The sequence below is a fragment of the Pelophylax lessonae genome, assembly GCF_965119305.1.
Source record: "Pelophylax lessonae genome assembly, chromosome: 8".
Taxonomy (NCBI): Eukaryota; Metazoa; Chordata; class Amphibia; order Anura; family Ranidae; genus Pelophylax; species Pelophylax lessonae.
In genome coordinates, this window is record NC_138775.1 from 27,546,468 (window position 1) to 27,564,200 (window position 17,733).

The 17,733-nt window shown below is 45.2% G+C and overlaps 1 protein-coding gene across 1 annotated transcript in view; it reads left to right on the top strand.

Annotated features, from left to right (window-relative positions):
* The window catches only part of COL7A1 (collagen type VII alpha 1 chain), a 360,938-nt gene that overhangs the window by 226,228 nt on the left and 116,977 nt on the right, over nucleotides 1-17,733 (top strand). The window contains exons 55-59 of the mRNA XM_082266262.1: nucleotides 618-689; nucleotides 12,744-12,788; nucleotides 14,571-14,606; nucleotides 14,839-14,880; nucleotides 15,064-15,144. Coding sequence (XP_082122388.1) covers nucleotides 618-689; nucleotides 12,744-12,788; nucleotides 14,571-14,606; nucleotides 14,839-14,880; nucleotides 15,064-15,144 — 276 coding nt within the window. The remainder of the gene's footprint in view (nucleotides 1-617; nucleotides 690-12,743; nucleotides 12,789-14,570; nucleotides 14,607-14,838; nucleotides 14,881-15,063; nucleotides 15,145-17,733) is intronic.

Genomic DNA, 17,733 nt, shown 5'->3' on the forward strand with positions numbered 1-17,733 from the left:
TCAGTGATGACAGCATCAGTCTTAAAGGTGTATGCGCACCTTACCAAAAGAGAATGGTGGGGCGCATACACTTATGAAAGAGTATTTAGGGTACCCAAAGGTACCAGAACATTACACTTGGCCAGTGATCTCCGCTCATCCACCTTCCAATACAGCGGTAAAGCTTGGGTGAGTTTTCTTGTGTTGCCACAATAACTTGGTTTTACTTTACATATGGAGGAACAGAACAAGGTAAAGAAAATCATAGGGAGCCAACCACATTGATTTATGTAAAAATAGCAAATCTCAAATAGAGTACAAACGGGTAAGTGGGATTTTAAGGGCACCAATACAAAATATACAGATATTTAAAAACTTCATTGACTTACCGACTTAATTTTTCTTTGACCTTTGCTGTAACCTTATTCTTGTCAACTTGTGAAATCTTTAACAAAAAACAAAAAGGAAACTGCCCAGCAATCACTAATGGTTGTTTGCATTCATTGGACACTTTTGTGTAGATATCTGTTTATTCTTTAAAACATAAATGACTGTGCTTCTTTCCCATGAGACTCTAGTTTTTAGATATGCTGTTTTCTGTTTCCATTAATCAACAATGGCAATTCTGTTTTTCTCAGGGTCTTCCAGGGATGAGGGGCATCGTAGGAGAAAAGGGAGACCAAGGGGAGCCGGGAGAAGATGGACGGAATGTGAGTAACTATATTCTATAAAGGCACAGGGGAACGGGGGTACATTTATACCAGTGAACACAAAACAGACTTTCTGCCACGTTCACGTTAGAGACCTAAAATTTGATAGGTAGTAATGTTATTGGGGGTGAGTTTGCCCGGTATTGTATTGTTTGCGCAGGCAGTGTTGTAATGCAGATGGAGTCAATCCAGACATGACAGCCAATATATAATTCCTTCAAACTGACTGAGGGCTGCAAATAAGGAATATGAGGGCCATGTGCAGCTAAGAGAGGACTAGTTGGACATGACTGCTTTATCAGGGAATTTGACCACTGCACATAACCATTCAAAACAGCTGTGCTAAGAGACGTTGTAATTATAAAGTATACCTAAAGCCAAATCTTTTTATTCCATTTTGGATCAAGGAAGAAATGGTTAAAACTAGTGATCGACCAATATAGTTTTCTCATTGCCGATACCGATATTTTGGTCATCGCGTATCGGTATCGGCCGATATTTTCGTACATTTAAAAATATATGTATATTTTTTTTTACTTTACAGGTACTCTTGTGGAGGGATCTGGGGGTCTAAAAGACCCCAAACCCCTCCTCTGCACTTAAAAGCATTCAAAACACCAAGATTGGCTGTTTTGAATGCTGTCATTTTTTTGAATCTGGTGCCATCACTTCCGAGTTTTTACCGAGACATCACTTCCGGGTTTTTACATGGAGAGCCGATCAGAGCCGCATTCGTCCCTCCCCTCCCGCTGCCTTCCGCAGGGAGACCCGGGCAGGATCCTACACGGCCGCCGAAGAGAAGACCCGATCAAAGCCGCATTTGGCTCTGATCGGGACTCCGTGTAAAAACCCGGAAGTGATGTCATGACTAGGGTTGAGCGAACACCTAGATGTCCGTGTTCGACGGGTTCGGCCGAACTTTAAAAAAAAGTCCGGGTCCGTGTCCCGGACTTTTACCGAACTTTTCCCGGACACCGAACCCCATTGAAGTCAATGGGGACCCGAACTTTAAGGCACTAAAATGGCTCTAAAACACCAAAGGAAAGGGCTAGAGTGCTGCAAATGGCAGCAAAACGTAATTAAGAGCATGGCAAGTGCTCTGCAAACAAATGTGGATAGGGAAATAACTTAAAACAACAAAAAAAAAACAGAAAAATAAAACAATGTTCTTCTTCATCTCTGAAGGACGAGGCCCATATGGAGTAGGAGGGAGGTTGAGGTGGTGGTGGATGTGGCGGTGACATAGGCGTGCGCACAGGGTGTGCTGGGTGTGCCTGGGCACACCCTAATCACCTAGGGCACATAGCATTGCCAGTGAGGAGATGGGAAAGATCTCCCTGGGACCTGCTCTGCTCTATTTCTCCTTGCCTACAGGTACATGGCCCCGATACATTACTCTCCCTGCTGGCAAACACATGCATGTGTATTTCAACTTTGGGGTGCACACCTTAATGCAATAGGCTGCGCACACCTATGGGCGGTGTAGGTGGAAGCGGCGGTGGAGGAGGACCAGGGCCGGATTAACAGCATCATGGGCTTGGTGCTGAGGATTTTGAAGGGCCTTAAGGGCCGTGCCTTGCCATGCACCCAGAGGAGGAAGGGTGCAGCCATGCATGCCTAATTCAACATGGGATGCTGTCTCTGAAGCCCATAAACACATCCATGCATCGCCAACTGTCCCTCCTTGTCCGGCCTTCACGCTGTGTGGGGAGGTTCTGAGGGTGCTGCCTGGGGAAGCGAGCATAGAAGCCAGACTTCTGTGTTTACAAGTGACAGAAGAGCGGTAACAGTGAATATGGCCAACCCGGGGCCTATATAAAAGGTAGGGGCCTGGAGCTGCAGCTCCAATAGCCCCTACATTAATCTGGCCCTGAGGAGGAGGACGAGGTAGCCAACACTGCTTCTTTTCAAAAATTTTAAATGAGGGTACACCCCAAAAGAGTGAGAAAGAGCAAAAATGGAACAATGGGTGGGTAAGGTCGGTATCCATTGCTATTCTGCATAAGGTACGGAAAAGTCCCGTGGGATCCATGCCTGGTTCATTTTAATGAACGTGAGCTTGTCCACATTGTCTCTGGACAGGCGGCTGCGCTTGTCTGTTATAACGCCCCCAGCCGTGCTAAATACCCGTTCAGATAATACACTGGCTGCAGGGCACGCCAGCACCTCCAAGGCGTAAAGGGCAAGCTCAGGCCATGTGCCCAATTTGGAGACCCAGAAGTTGAAGGGGGCAGACCCGTCATTCACTACATGTAGGCGTGTGCACACATACTGCTCCACCATGTTGGTAAAATGCTGCCTCCTGCTAAGACGTTCCATCTGAGCTGCTGGTGCTGCTGTTTGTTGTGGCGTGCTGACAAAGCTTTTCCACATTTCGGCCATGCTAACCCTGCCTTCTGAGGTGCTGGCGGTGCCCTGGTTGCGTTGGCGACCTCCTCCTCCTCCTCCTCTGCCTTGTGCTTCCACTGTGGCCCCGCTGTCAGATGGGAATGCCAGCAGCATGGCGTCTACCAGCGTGCGCTTGTACTCGCGCATCTTGCGATCGCGCTCCAGTGAGTGAATTAAGGACGGTACGTTGTCCTTGTAACGGGGATCCAGCAGCGTGGCCACCCAGTAATCAGCACAAGTTAGAATGTGGGCAACTCGGCGGTCGTTGTGGAGACACTGCAGCATGTAATCGCTCATGTGTGCCAGGCTGCCCAGAGGCGACGAAAGGCTGTCCTCTGTGGGAGGTGTATCGTCCGTGTCCTCTGTATCCCCCCAGCCACGCACCAGTGATGGCCATGAGCTGGCCTGGGTGCCACCCTGCTGTGAACATGGTTCCATCTCCTCCTCCAGCTCCTCCTCCTCCTCATCCTCCTCATCCTCCAGAACTGTGCCCCTGCTGGACAATTGCGTTCCTGGCGTTTGCGTGTGCAGGAACCCACCCTCGGAGCCCCTTGCGAATGACTGCCCTGAAAGCCTTGGAAATGTTACCTCTTCATCCTCCTCCTCCTCCTCATCCTGTGCCACATCCTCTTCCATCATCGCCCGAATTGTTTTTTCAAGGAGGCATAGAAGTGGGATAGTTAAGCTGAGAACGGCGTCATTGCCACTGGCCATGTTGGTGGAGTACTCAAAACAGCGCAACAAGGCACACAGGTCTCGCATGGAGGCCCAGTTATTGGTGGTGAAGTGGTGCTGTTCCGCAGAGCGACTCACGCGTGCGTGCTGCAGCTGAAACTCCACTATGGCCTGCTGCTGCTCGCACAGTCTTTCCAGCATGTGCAAGGTGGAGTTCCACCTTGTGGGCACGTCACATATGAGGCGGTGAGCGGGAAGGCCGAAGTTACGCTGCAGCGCTGCCAGGCGAGCAGCAGCAGGGTGAGAACGCCGAAAGTGCGCACAAACGGCCCGCACTTTCTGCAGCAGCTCTGACATATCGGGGTAGTTTTTAAGGAACCTCTGCACCACCAAATTCAGCACATGCGCCAGGCAAGGGATGTGCGTCAAACCGGCTAGGCCCAGAGCTGCTATGAGATTTCGCCCGTTATCACACACCACCAGGCCGGGCTTGAGGCTCGCTGGCAGCAACCACTCATTTGTCTGCTGTTCCATGCTCCTCCACAACTCCTGCGCGGTGTGTGGTTTGTCCCCCAAACAGGCAAGTTGTAAAACTGCCTGCTGTCGTTTACCCCTGGCCGTGCTGAAGTTGGTGGTGAAGGTGTTACGCTGTCCGGATGAGGAGGCGGTAGAGGATGAGGAAGCGGAGTAGGAGGAGTTACGAACAGGAGGCAAACTGAAGCGCCCTGCAATCCTCGGTGGTGGAAGGACATGCGCCAAATTGCTATCCGCCTCAGGCCCATCCGCCACTGCATTTACCCAGTGTGCCGTTAGGGAGATATAACGCCCCTGACCGTGCTTACTGGTCCACGTATCCGTAGTTAGGTGGACCTTGGCACAGATGGCGTTGCGCAGTGCACACCTGATATTTTCCCCCACTTGGTTGTGCAGGGAAGGGATGGCTTGCCTGGAAAAGTAGTGGCGGCTGGGCACGACGTACTGTGGGACAGCCACCGACATAAGGTTTTTAAAACTGTGCGTCTCCACCAGACGGAATGACAGCATTTCAAAGGCCAATAATTTTGAAATGCTGGCATTCAGGGCCAGGGATCGCGGGTGGGTAGGGGGGTACTTCCTCTTCCTCTCAAGTGTTTGGGAGATGGAAAGCTGAACGCTTCCATGGGACATTGTGGAGATGGTTGTTGGTGACCCAGGTGGTGGTGTTGCTGACAGATCGTCTGTTTGCGGGGTGGCAGGTGCCGGTATCACTACAGATGTGGCTGGAGCGGCCGAGACTGCAGCAGAAGAGGAAGCAGGATGAGCCAGAGACGTTTCTTGGTTTTGAAGGTGTGTACTCCACTGCAGCTCGTGCTTTGCACTTAGATGCCTGATCATGCAGGTTGTGCTCAGGTTGAGAAGGTTCATGCCTCGCTTCAAGCTCTGATTGCACAGGGTGCAAACCACTCGTGTCCTGTCATCAGCACATTTTCTAAAGAACTTCCACGCTAGAGAACTCCTTTGAGCTGACTTTGGTGCGCTCGTTCCCTTGCTGCGTTGGGCAGTAGCGGGCGTAGTGTCTAGGGCACGGGCGCTCCGCTTCTGCACCCTGCTCCCTCTTCTGCTGTGCTGGTGGCTCTGTGCGACCACCGCCTCTTCCTCCAAACTACTCAGGTCACCTGCATGACGTTCATTCCATGTGGGGTCGAGGACCTCATCGTCCTCCACATCATCTTCCACCCAGTCTTCACCCCTGCCCTCCTTGTCGGTCTCCACAATGCTGAACGCCGCAGCAGTTGGCACCTGCGTTTCGTCATCATCGGAGACGTGCTGCGATGATCCTTGCATGTACTCATCTTGAGAAATAAGTGGTTGGGCATCGCTGCACTCAATCTCTTCCACTTCTGGGGCAGGGCTAGGTGGATGGCCCTGGGAAACCCTGCTGACAGAGTCCTCAAAAAGAATAAGAGACTGCTGTATGGCTTGGGGCTCAGACTGCTGGCCTGATTTGCAAGGGGGTGAGGTGAAAGACGGTTGGACATTGGCTGCAGGTGCCAACTCTGACCTTTCTGCAGTAGACTGGGTGGGAGACAATGTGAAGGAACTGGAGGCACTGTCAGCAGCAAACCAATCTACTATCGCCTCAACTTGTTCTGGCCTCATCACTTCTAGGGGCGTTTGATGCCCTACCAAATACTGATGCAGGTTCTGTCGCCTACTCACACTTGAGGAAGGTGTTTCACTTGTGCGTGTAGCTGGCACAGATCGACCATGTCCTCTCCTTGCAACAGGAGCTCTACCAGCAGCACCACGACCCAGGCCACGGCCCTTATTTGACGGTCTCCTCATATTTCTGTAATTTAAGATCTTGCCCTAGAAAGGTTTTTATTGAATAGCGGAATAGAAAATATGATCCAAAAAAAGTGTATGTATATCACACGTACACAACCACACTAGGCCCCAATTACTATTGTTTGTACCCCTAAAAGGCTAGATGAGGAGTAGGGGGAGTATGGAACAGGCAGCACCCTCAAACCTTCAGAAGTATGAGATGAACCCCAACAACTTGGAAAGGTGGATCTCTCTCACACGTACCGACACAGACTATCCCGCAATTCAATTGATCCTCAAAGGTTTTTATTGAATAGCGGAATAGGAAATATGATCAAAAAAAGTGTATGTATCTCGCACGTACACAACCACACTAGGCCCCAATTACTATTGTTTGTACCCCTAAAAGGCTAGATGAGGAGTAGGGGGGGTATGGAACAGGCAGCACCCTCAAACCTTCAGAAGTATGAGATGAACCCCAACAACTTGGAAAGGTGGATCTCTCTCACACGTACCGACACAGACTATCCCGCAATTCAATTGATCCTCAAAGGTTTTTATTGAATAGCGGAATAGGAAATATGATCAAAAAAAGTGTATGTATCTCGCACGTACACAACCACACTAGGCCCCAATTACTATTGTTTGTACCCCTAAAAGGCTAGGAGTAGGGGGAGTATGGAACAGGCAGCACCCTCAAACCTTCAGAAGTATGAGATGAACCCCAACAACTTGGAAAGGTGGATCTCTCTCACACGTACCAACACAGACTATCCCCCAATTTAACTGATCCCCAAAGGTTTTTGATTAAATAGCGGAATAGAAAATATGATCCAAAAAAAGTGTATGTATATCACACGTACACAACCACACTAGGCCCCAATTACTATTGTTTGTACCCCTAAAAGGCTAGGAGTAGGGGGAGTATGGAACAGGCAGCACCCTCAAACCTTCAGAAGTATGAGATGAACCCCAACAACTTGGAAAGGTGGATCTCTCTCACACGTACCAACACAGACTATCCCCCAATTTAACTGATCCCCAAAGGTTTTTGATTAAATAGCGGAATAGAAAATATGATCCCAAAAAAGTGTATGTATATCACACGTACACAACCACACTAGGCCCCAATTACTATTGTTTGTACCCCTAAAAGGCTAGGAGTAGGGGGAGTATGGAACAGGCAGCACCCTCAAACCTTCAGAAGTATGAGATGAACCCCAACAACTTGGAAAGGTGGATCTCTCTCACACGTACCAACACAGACTATCCCCCAATTTAACTGATCCCCAAAGGTTTTTGATTAAATAGCGGAATAGAAAATATGATCCCAAAAAAGTGTATGTATATCACACGTACACAACCACACTAGGCCCCAATTACTATTGTTTGTACCCCTAAAAGGCTAGGAGTAGGGGGAGTATGGAACAGGCAGCACCCTCAAACCTTCAGAAGTATGAGATGAACCCCAACAACTTGGAAAGGTGGATCTCTCTCACACGTACCAACACAGACTATCCCCCAATTTAACTGATCCCCAAAGGTTTTTGATTAAATAGCGGAATAGAAAATATGATCCAAAAAAAGTGTATGTATATCACACGTACACAACCACACTAGGCCCCAATTACTATTGTTTGTACCCCTAAAAGGCTAGATGAGGAGTAGGGGGAGTATGGAACAGGCAGCACCCTCAAACCTTCAGAAGTATGAGATGAACCCCAACAACTTGGAAAGGTGGATCTCTCTCACACGTACCGACACAGACTATCCCGCAATTCAATTGATCCTCAAAGGTTTTTATTGAATAGCGGAATAGGAAATATGATCAAAAAAAGTGTATGTATCTCGCACGTACACAACCACACTAGGCCCCAATTACTATTGTTTGTACCCCTAAAAGGCTAGATGAGGAGTAGGGGGGGTATGGAACAGGCAGCACCCTCAAACCTTCAGAAGTATGAGATGAACCCCAACAACTTGGAAAGGTGGATCTCTCTCACACGTACCGACACAGACTATCCCGCAATTCAATTGATCCTCAAAGGTTTTTATTGAATAGCGGAATAGGAAATATGATCAAAAAAAGTGTATGTATCTCGCACGTACACAACCACACTAGGCCCCAATTACTATTGTTTGTACCCCTAAAAGGCTAGATGAGGAGTAGGGGGAGTATGGAACAGGCAGCACCCTCAAACCTTCAGAAGTATGAGATGAACCCCAACAACTTGGAAAGGTGGATCTCTCTCACACGTACCAACACAGACTATCCCCCAATTTAACTGATCCCCAAAGGTTTTTGATTAAATAGCGGAATAGAAAATATGATCCAAAAAAAGTGTATGTATATCACACGTACACAACCACACTAGGCCCCAATTACTATTGTTTGTACCCCTAAAAGGCTAGATGAGGAGTAGGGGGAGTATGGAACAGGCAGCACCCTCAAACCTTCAGAAGTATGAGATGAACCCCAACAACTTGGAAAGGTGGATCTCTCTCACACGTACCGACACAGACTATCCCGCAATTCAATTGATCCTCAAAGGTTTTTATTGAATAGCGGAATAGGAAATATGATCAAAAAAAGTGTATGTATCTCGCACGTACACAACCACACTAGGCCCCAATTACTATTGTTTGTACCCCTAAAAGGCTAGATGAGGAGTAGGGGGAGTATGGAACAGGCAGCACCCTCAAACCTTCAGAAGTATGAGATGAACCCCAACAACTTGGAAAGGTGGATCTCTCTCACACGTACCAACACAGACTATCCCCCAATTTAACTGATCCCCAAAGGTTTTTGATTAAATAGCGGAATAGAAAATATGATCCCAAAAAAGTGTATGTATATCACACGTACACAACCACACTAGGCCCCAATTACTATTGTTTGTACCCCTAAAAGGCTAGGAGTAGGGGGAGTATGGAACAGGCAGCACCCTCAAACCTTCAGAAGTATGAGATGAACCCCAACAACTTGGAAAGGTGGATCTCTCTCACACGTACCAACACAGACTATCCCCCAATTTAACTGATCCCCAGAGGTTTTTGATTAAATAGCGGAATAGAAAATATGATCCCAAAAAAGTGTATGTATATCACACGTACACAACCACACTAGGCCCCAATTACTATTGTTTGTACCCCTAAAAGGCTAGGAGTAGGGGGAGTATGGAACAGGCAGCACCCTCAAACCTTCAGAAGTATGAGATGAACCCCAACAACTTGGAAAGGTGGATCTCTCTCACACGTACCAACACAGACTATCCCCCAATTTAACTGATCCCCAAAGGTTTTTGATTAAATAGCGGAATAGAAAATATGATCCCAAAAAAGTGTATGTATATCACACGTACACAACCACACTAGGCCCCAATTACTATTGTTTGTACCCCTAAAAGGCTAGGAGTAGGGGGAGTATGGAACAGGCAGCACCCTCAAACCTTCAGAAGTATGAGATGAACCCCAACAACTTGGAAAGGTGGATCTCTCTCACACGTACCAACACAGACTATCCCCCAATTTAACTGATCCCCAAAGGTTTTTGATTAAATAGCGGAATAGAAAATATGATCCAAAAAAAGTGTATGTATATCACACGTACACAACCACACTAGGCCCCAATTACTATTGTTTGTACCCCTAAAAGGCTAGGAGTAGGGGGAGTATGGAACAGGCAGCACCCTCAAACCTTCAGAAGTATGAGATGAACCCCAACAACTTGGAAAGGTGGATCTCTCTCACACGTACCAACACAGACTATCCCCCAATTTAACTGATCCCCAAAGGTTTTTGATTAAATAGCGGAATAGAAAATATGATCCCAAAAAAGTGTATGTATATCACACGTACACAACCACACTAGGCCCCAATTACTATTGTTTGTACCCCTAAAAGGCTAGGAGTAGGGGGAGTATGGAACAGGCAGCACCCTCAAACCTTCAGAAGTATGAGATGAACCCCAACAACTTGGAAAGGTGGATCTCTCTCACACGTACCAACACAGACTATCCCCCAATTTAACTGATCCCCAAAGGTTTTTGATTAAATAGCGGAATAGAAAATATGATCCCAAAAAAGTGTATGTATATCACACGTACACAACCACACTAGGCCCCAATTACTATTGTTTGTACCCCTAAAAGGCTAGGAGTAGGGGGAGTATGGAACAGGCAGCACCCTCAAACCTTCAGAAGTATGAGATGAACCCCAACAACTTGGAAAGGTGGATCTCTCTCACACGTACCAACACAGACTATCCCCCAATTTAACTGATCCCCAAAGGTTTTTGATTAAATAGCGGAATAGAAAATATGATCCCAAAAAAGTGTATGTATATCACACGTACACAACCACACTAGGCCCCAATTACTATTGTTTGTACCCCTAAAAGGCTAGATGAGGAGTAGGGGGAGTATGGAACAGGCAGCACCCTCAAACCTTCAGAAGTATGAGATTGTGTTCACTGTACCCCACAAAGATTGAGTTCACTGCACCCCACAATGATTGTGTTCACTGCACCCCACAAAGATTGTGTTCACTGCACCTCACAAAGATTGTGTTCACTGTACCCCCCAAAGATTGTGTTCACTGCACCCCACAAAGATTCTGTTCACTGTACCCCACAAAGATTGTGTTCACTGCACCCCAAAAAGATTGTGTTCACTGCACCCCAAAAAGGATGTTGTTCACTGCACCCCAAAAAGGATGTTGTTCACTCCACCCCAAAAAGATTGTGTTCACTGCACCCCACAAAGATTGTGTTCACTGCACCCCAAAAAGATTGTGTTCACTGCACCCCAAAAATGATTTTGTTCACTGCACCCCAAAAAGGATTTTGTTCACTGCACCCCAAAAAGGATGTTGTTCACTCCACCCCAAAAAGATTGTGTTCACTGCACCCCAAAAAGATTGTGTTCACTGCACCCCACAAAGGATTTTGTTCACTGCACCCCAAAAAGATTGTGTTCACTGCACCCCAAAAAGGATGTTGTTCACTGCACCCCAAAAAGGATTTTGTTCACTGCACCCCAAAAAGATTGTGTTCACTGCACCCCACAAAGGATTTTGTTCACTGCACCCCACAAAGATTGTGTTCACTGCACACCAAAAAGGATTGTGTTCACTGCACCCCAAAAAGATTTTGTTCACTGCACCCCAAAAAGATTGTGTTCACTGCAGCCCAAAAAGATTGTGTTCACTGCAGCCCAAAAAGATTGTGTTCACTGCAGCCCAAAAAGATTGTGTTCACTGCAGCCCAAAAAGATTGTGTTCACTGCAGCCCAAAAAGATTGTGTTCACTGCAGCTCACACACAGAAAAATGGATGTGGATCACTGACACCTGCCTATCTCCAATCCCACACCACACAGCAATATCGATTGTAGTTTGTAGAACACAGTTTCCCTAAAATTCAGCAGACTCTGTCCCTAACAGGATTGAGAAGAGATCGTAGATCAGGATTGAGTGCAGACCCCACCCCCCACACAGCAATATCGATTGTAGTTTGTAGAAGACACTGACCCTATAATTCAGCAGACTCTATCCCTAAAATGCCTACAACTCGCCCTGCCTAAACACTCCGACCTGTCCCTCAATTCTATCCGGACACAAATGGTTTTTTCCTGCCTATCTTTCCCTAATCAGCAGCCAGCACGTTGATGTGTGCTCTGTCCCTGAATCTAAGCAGCATAATGACGCCGCTGCGGCTGCCTCGAACTTATAAAGACTTGGTCACATGCTTCAGACGGCCAATCACAGCTACTGAGACATTTGCAGGCATGGCTGGGATGGCTTAAGGCACACCAGTTAAACGATTGTTGATTGGCTGTTGAAAGCCCGCCATGAAAAGAGCGCCAAAGCATGCAAAACCCGGAAATAAAACGACCGAACACGGATTTTTACCCGAACATACAGTAAAGTGTCCGTGTCCGTGTTCGGGTACAAAAAATCCAATTATTCGGTACGAACACGAATAATACAGTCCGTGTTCGCTCAACACTAGTCATGACATCACTTCCTGGTACTCGGCGCCGAATTAAAAAAAAATACAGCATTCTAAACAGCCAAACTTGGCGTTTTGAATGCTTTTAAGTGCAGAGAAGGGATTTGGGGTCTTTTAGACTACCAGATCCCTCCACAAGAGTACCTGTCAAAAAAACTATTTTTTTTAATGTATGAAAATATCGGGCCAATATCGGCCGATACCGATATGCGATGACAAAAATATCGGTATCAGTATCGGCAATAGAAAAACAATATCAGTCGATCACTAGTGAAAACACTTTTTCGGTACCGGCAGCAGCTACCTAATTTATTTTCACTTTTTTACTTTATCGTTCACTATTATTTAGCACGATTGTCTGACTGAAGGTTTTTAATAGGTTGCGCTGAATAATATATAGACACTGTGATATATACAGCCAGTACCTCTGCTGGGAATTCAGTTTTGGTTCCCAGCACTGAAAGCCAAGAGCACTAACCACTTAGACAGCACATATATTATATTCAAGTACACCCAAAGGCTCTTTTTTACCTGGCAGATTTTTTTTAGGGTTTGGTTATATTTATTCATAAATTTGTATTTAACAGCTATTATCCCCAAGCTTTGTTTTTTTTTTTTTTTTTTTAGGTAATTTCAATGACAAATCACTCTCTTTATGATTATTCTTCCTTTTAGGGGAGTCCTGGACAGCCCGGTGGTAAAGGTGAACGTGGTGACCCGGTATGTACTTAATCCCATGTATTTCAACCTACCTAGCCCTTCAAAGTAGGACATTATAGATGATACTGGTTTTGTAAAATAGAGCCATGACCTTAAACCAGGGGTGTCAAACTGAATTTCATTGTGGGCTGCATCAGCATTATGGTTGCCTCAAAGGTTAACGGTTGTATCTGTAAGACTTTATATAGTTATCCATGGCTTATTTTCTCCGAGAATAGGTGCAAGAACTCAACCACCCCCAAGCCCCCCTCGCTGAACTATATGTTTTACACATGGGCCTTAAACCATTATATACGGAACCAAGGAATATGAGTAGAACTCAAGAAAGCTTGACGGTCAATGGTTGGTTACCCCAATGGGATCTTGCTAACTTCAATCTATTGTCGTCTATGTGTATGAGCTTCTGTAGACACTGGCAACTAATGGCGCTTTTCCACTGCATGGAACCGAACGGTACGGCTCGCTTTTTTTTGCTTTTCCACTGCTGGTACCGCATGGTATGGTGTAGGAACGGTTCGGTACGGTACGGCGGCGCCTTTTCCACTGCATGGAACGGTACGGTACGGCTCTCAAAAACAGTACCTACTCGATTGTGGTTCCAAGAGGTACCATACCCGGTACCATATCCCACAATCCTTTGCATGCAGTCACTACTAGCCACTGATTGGTCAGAGAATCCCACCCACCCCGTTGTTATCCCACCCACTTAACTTTAGTACTACTTTAGTGGAGAAGCAAACCATACCGTACCATACCGAACCGTTCCAACACCGTACCATGCGGGACCAGCAGTGGAAAAGCAAACCGGGCCAAGCAGGGCCGAGTAGAGCCGAGCCGGTACTTGCAGTGGAAAAGTGCCATAAGTGAACACAGACAAAGTCATGACAAATCAAGCTCCAAGGTGTCTGTCACCCCCTCTTCAACTCATAACCATAAATATGAATAATTAGGTGACCTAAAAACTATCAATAAGCTGGACTGAAACTGCAAACTCCAAAGTCTACTCTAGATCCAGCCTAAAGCTGCCAATGCACATTACAATTGGTATGTTAGGGCTAATGTTTGGGGAAGGGGGTGATAAAACTGGGAAATTGCCTCACTCTTGCTCCATTCTTAAGGGTCCCCATGAGCTTTACCTCCTGCTCTCAATCTCCAATGCATATGAAAGACTATTTTATATGGAGTAGGTGTCCTCATTGTCAGATTTCCTTTTACCTTTTGTTCTGAGGGCAGCTCTAAAACTCCTGATTTCCACAAATTTTATGTTTTGGTGACAATGGTCACTAGTGCAAATATAGGGGAGAATTTCCCTAGTGGGGACAAGCAGCAAACAAAACCTTGATAGAATGTCTAACCTGTTTCCACTCTTTCCAAAATCCAAAAAAGGTTTGCCAAGAGATTAATTTTAACTTTTTGGAAATGTAAAGGTAGGAAGATGCATAAGAGAATATAACTTATAACCTGGATCGTGTAGGAGGGCCAGCATTATTAGCACCAAAGAAGCCCCGGTTTAACCCTTGCCTAGGGCCCCATTTTATCTAAAACCTGCTGTGCCTTATGTGCAAATTAATTCACCAACGATTATGTAATATATGGGTCTTCCTAAAAAAAATGTTTAATTTATTTCTAGGATTATCAGGCAGACCTTCATACTATATAGTTCCTGGCAGTATTGATTAAACACTCAGACTACATTGTATATAGCAGATTTAAACCTAATTCTTAAATTAATCACTGTCAGTGGCTTGCTGTAAATCAACATTATTTTTTATACTTTTTTAGGGCCCCCAGGGACCAGCTGGACCACCAGGGAAACCAGTAAGACTGTTTAATATAATGAAATGTGTATTTAGGGTTACATGATCTCTACTCCTAATATAGTACAGACTTCTATATTATAGTTGTCATGTTGTTGTGTTATTTCTGCTATTTTTATCATGTTGGTTGTCAATCCTATTATCATTATTATTATTATTATCACTTGTATTATGGCTATTATGTTTTCTGTGAATACACTTTTTTCTTAACAAGTTATGTTTACTTCTTTAAGGCTTCCCTTGAATCCGTAACAGGTGGCTTGAAAGGGGATAAAGTAAGTGGCTATACATTAGGGGTTTTCTTTAACTAATAGAACATTTTTGTATTTTTTTTTTATAAATATATATATATATATATATATATATATATATATATTTATTTATTCTTTTCATTTTTTTTTTTTTTGTTTTTGGAATTCTTTCCAAGCGCTCACTTTTATCTATATTCATATATTTAGGGAGATGCTGGAGACCCCGGAGAGCATGGGGGGAAGGGACAGAAGGGTGAACCTGGTGCAAGTGGCCTCCCTGGAGAAAGGGTAAATAAGACATGTCTTCGATATTTTCAGTGGTATTATTTTTATTACTATTATTATTCAGGATTTATATAGCACTGACAGTTTTCTCAGCAGTTTTAGCGGTAGTTAATGCAGAAAAATTAGCTAGTCCTCCTGCAAGATAAAATCATATTGTGCTAGTATGCATTGCATACTAGCACATTAGAGACTTACCTTACCACAAAACCCTCCGGCAGCGAGCGGACAGGGCTTCCACCTTCATCCATTCTTCGTTCTGGGTCCGTGAGCTGCGGCCACTTAAATGGCCATGCCGCAATGACGTCACATCTACGCATGCTTGCAGGAGTTTCGGCCGCAGCACACAGCTCTGAAGGAGTGGCACGGGTATACCTTTCCTTCAGAGCGAATGCGCCGGTGACCCCACCAGCAGCTGCTCACTGGAATATCTCCTAATCAGTGCACATTTAGATGGAATTCATTTTACCTACAGTTAAGCTTTATTATAAGTTTACCTGAAGGTAAAAGTTGAAGAAACAAGTTTACTACAACTTTAATAAAGGGGGCAGTACAGTTACAGTACCATTCAAGACAAGAGGATTAGGGGGGAGAGAACTTACAGAACTTACAATCCAAAAAAGGAAGAGGAAGCGATACAAAAGGTAATAACTGGGTGAGTAAGTAAAATGCAGTTTTTAGGTGGAGGAGGGATAGGTTTCCCTAAAGAGATGAGGTTTCAGGGATCGCTTAAAGGTAGACAGAGTAGGAGATAGCTGGACAGTTTGGGGTAGGGAGTTCCAGAGCTTCCAGAGGGGAGTCCTGAAGGTGAGCATGAAAGGAGGTGACGTGGAAGCTCGCGATCAGGAGGTCTTGGAAGCAGAGGATAGATTAGTTGATGTATTGAAGTGAGGTTAGTGATGTAGTTGAGGACAGAGTTGTGGATGGCTATGTAAGTTTTTGTTAATGAAAAAACTTTGACATTCTGACAGCAATTTTGTGCAATGAAATAGTAGCTGTGAGAAGGTAGTCAAAGAAATGGGTCTCCTTTTAAAGCAGGGATCTCCAAACTTTCTAAACAAAGGGCCAGTTTTCTGTCCTTCAGACTTAAGGGGGTGGGGGGTGCCAGATGGGAGTTGAAAAGATCCCGATGTCAGCTGGAATAATATGTGTAAAATAATAATCAGTGCAACCACTATATAAACAATATAAAATAAAATAAAATATTCCTCTAAGCAGTATTATGGGCTTAAAACAAAAAGAACAAAAATGTGACTGCTGCTAACACTTTTAGAGTGTCCACCCACCTCATAAACAAATACTGTAATGCGATATAAGCGCAGATGCAGAGCTGTCAATTATTGTCAAGACATATAAATAACACAATCCAACTAGTGTTAAATCATATATGTGATAACAAAACAATATATGTGTCAAAGTCCCATTCATGGAATTCCACCGTAGTGCAAATATAGTGACATATATTGCTTATATCCAACGTGTTCTGTGCCCACCACCTTCTAGAAAAATTCCTGTTCACCTCCAATATATGACCCCACCATAGAGTCAAATCAGCCCTAGTGTCCTCCACTTAAGATGGTACTGGATGATGTTGGAGCATTTCCTCTGGTGGAACCCTGAATCATTAATCCTCTACCTCCTAATCACGATATTCATTGGATATACCATGAAAACAAAAATGGAGAAACCAAAGTGCTCTCTGCTCCCAATGTATTTATTAATAAGAACTAGGGATAAAAACACTCACAAAGGTACAAATAAAATGTGCAGACCATCAGCTCACCACACGGATACAAATTTGGTGAAATGGCATCAAAAGCAATGACTCCTCCCACCCGTACGCATTACGCTCACTTCATGAGCCTCTTTTAGCAGTTCTTAACAGATATTCCCTCCCCAACTTCTCCTATATTTGCCATCGAAACGAATAAAAATTGGCTCCACAGCCAATAATATGTTTACAGAAATTGCTATAATTTATTTTATACTCCAAATGCCTTCATGAAAATTCATCATGCATCTTATACATAGACCTGTCCTTTAAAGCGGACCTTAAAGCGGAGTTCCGGCCCCAAAATCGACATAGTCGATGGATGTAGTATGTAAATGGATAGTTACGATTTTTTTTTTTTTTTTACTTACCTTGTAATTGCAGAAAAATATACTCACCTCTCTTCCACTTCCTCAGCGGCCTGTCACTTCCGCTTTGCAATGATTCCTGCCAGCTGAACGTCATCGCTCCCAGGAATCAATGCGCCGCCACCGGCCCCGACGTCAGTTCCGGTGCAGGCGCGTCATACCTTGCTAAACAGCTTCTGGGCATGCCCAGAAGCTGTGCAGGGATGACGCTGCAGCCCGCGGAAGTGACGGCGGGGCTGGCGCAGTGCATCGCGGGACCGAAGAGGACGGAAGAGGACGCAGAAGAGGATCGCGCTGGCTTCAGCTGCCCACAACTGAGATGGCAGCACTGGAGAAGAAATTTTCAAGGTAAGTATTTCTTCTAAAAGGTAAGTGCGAACCGGGACAGATCAGAGGCTATCCATTGTGGAATGTACTAGCCCTGACTGTCCCGGGGGTATTTTCATTAAAAAAAAA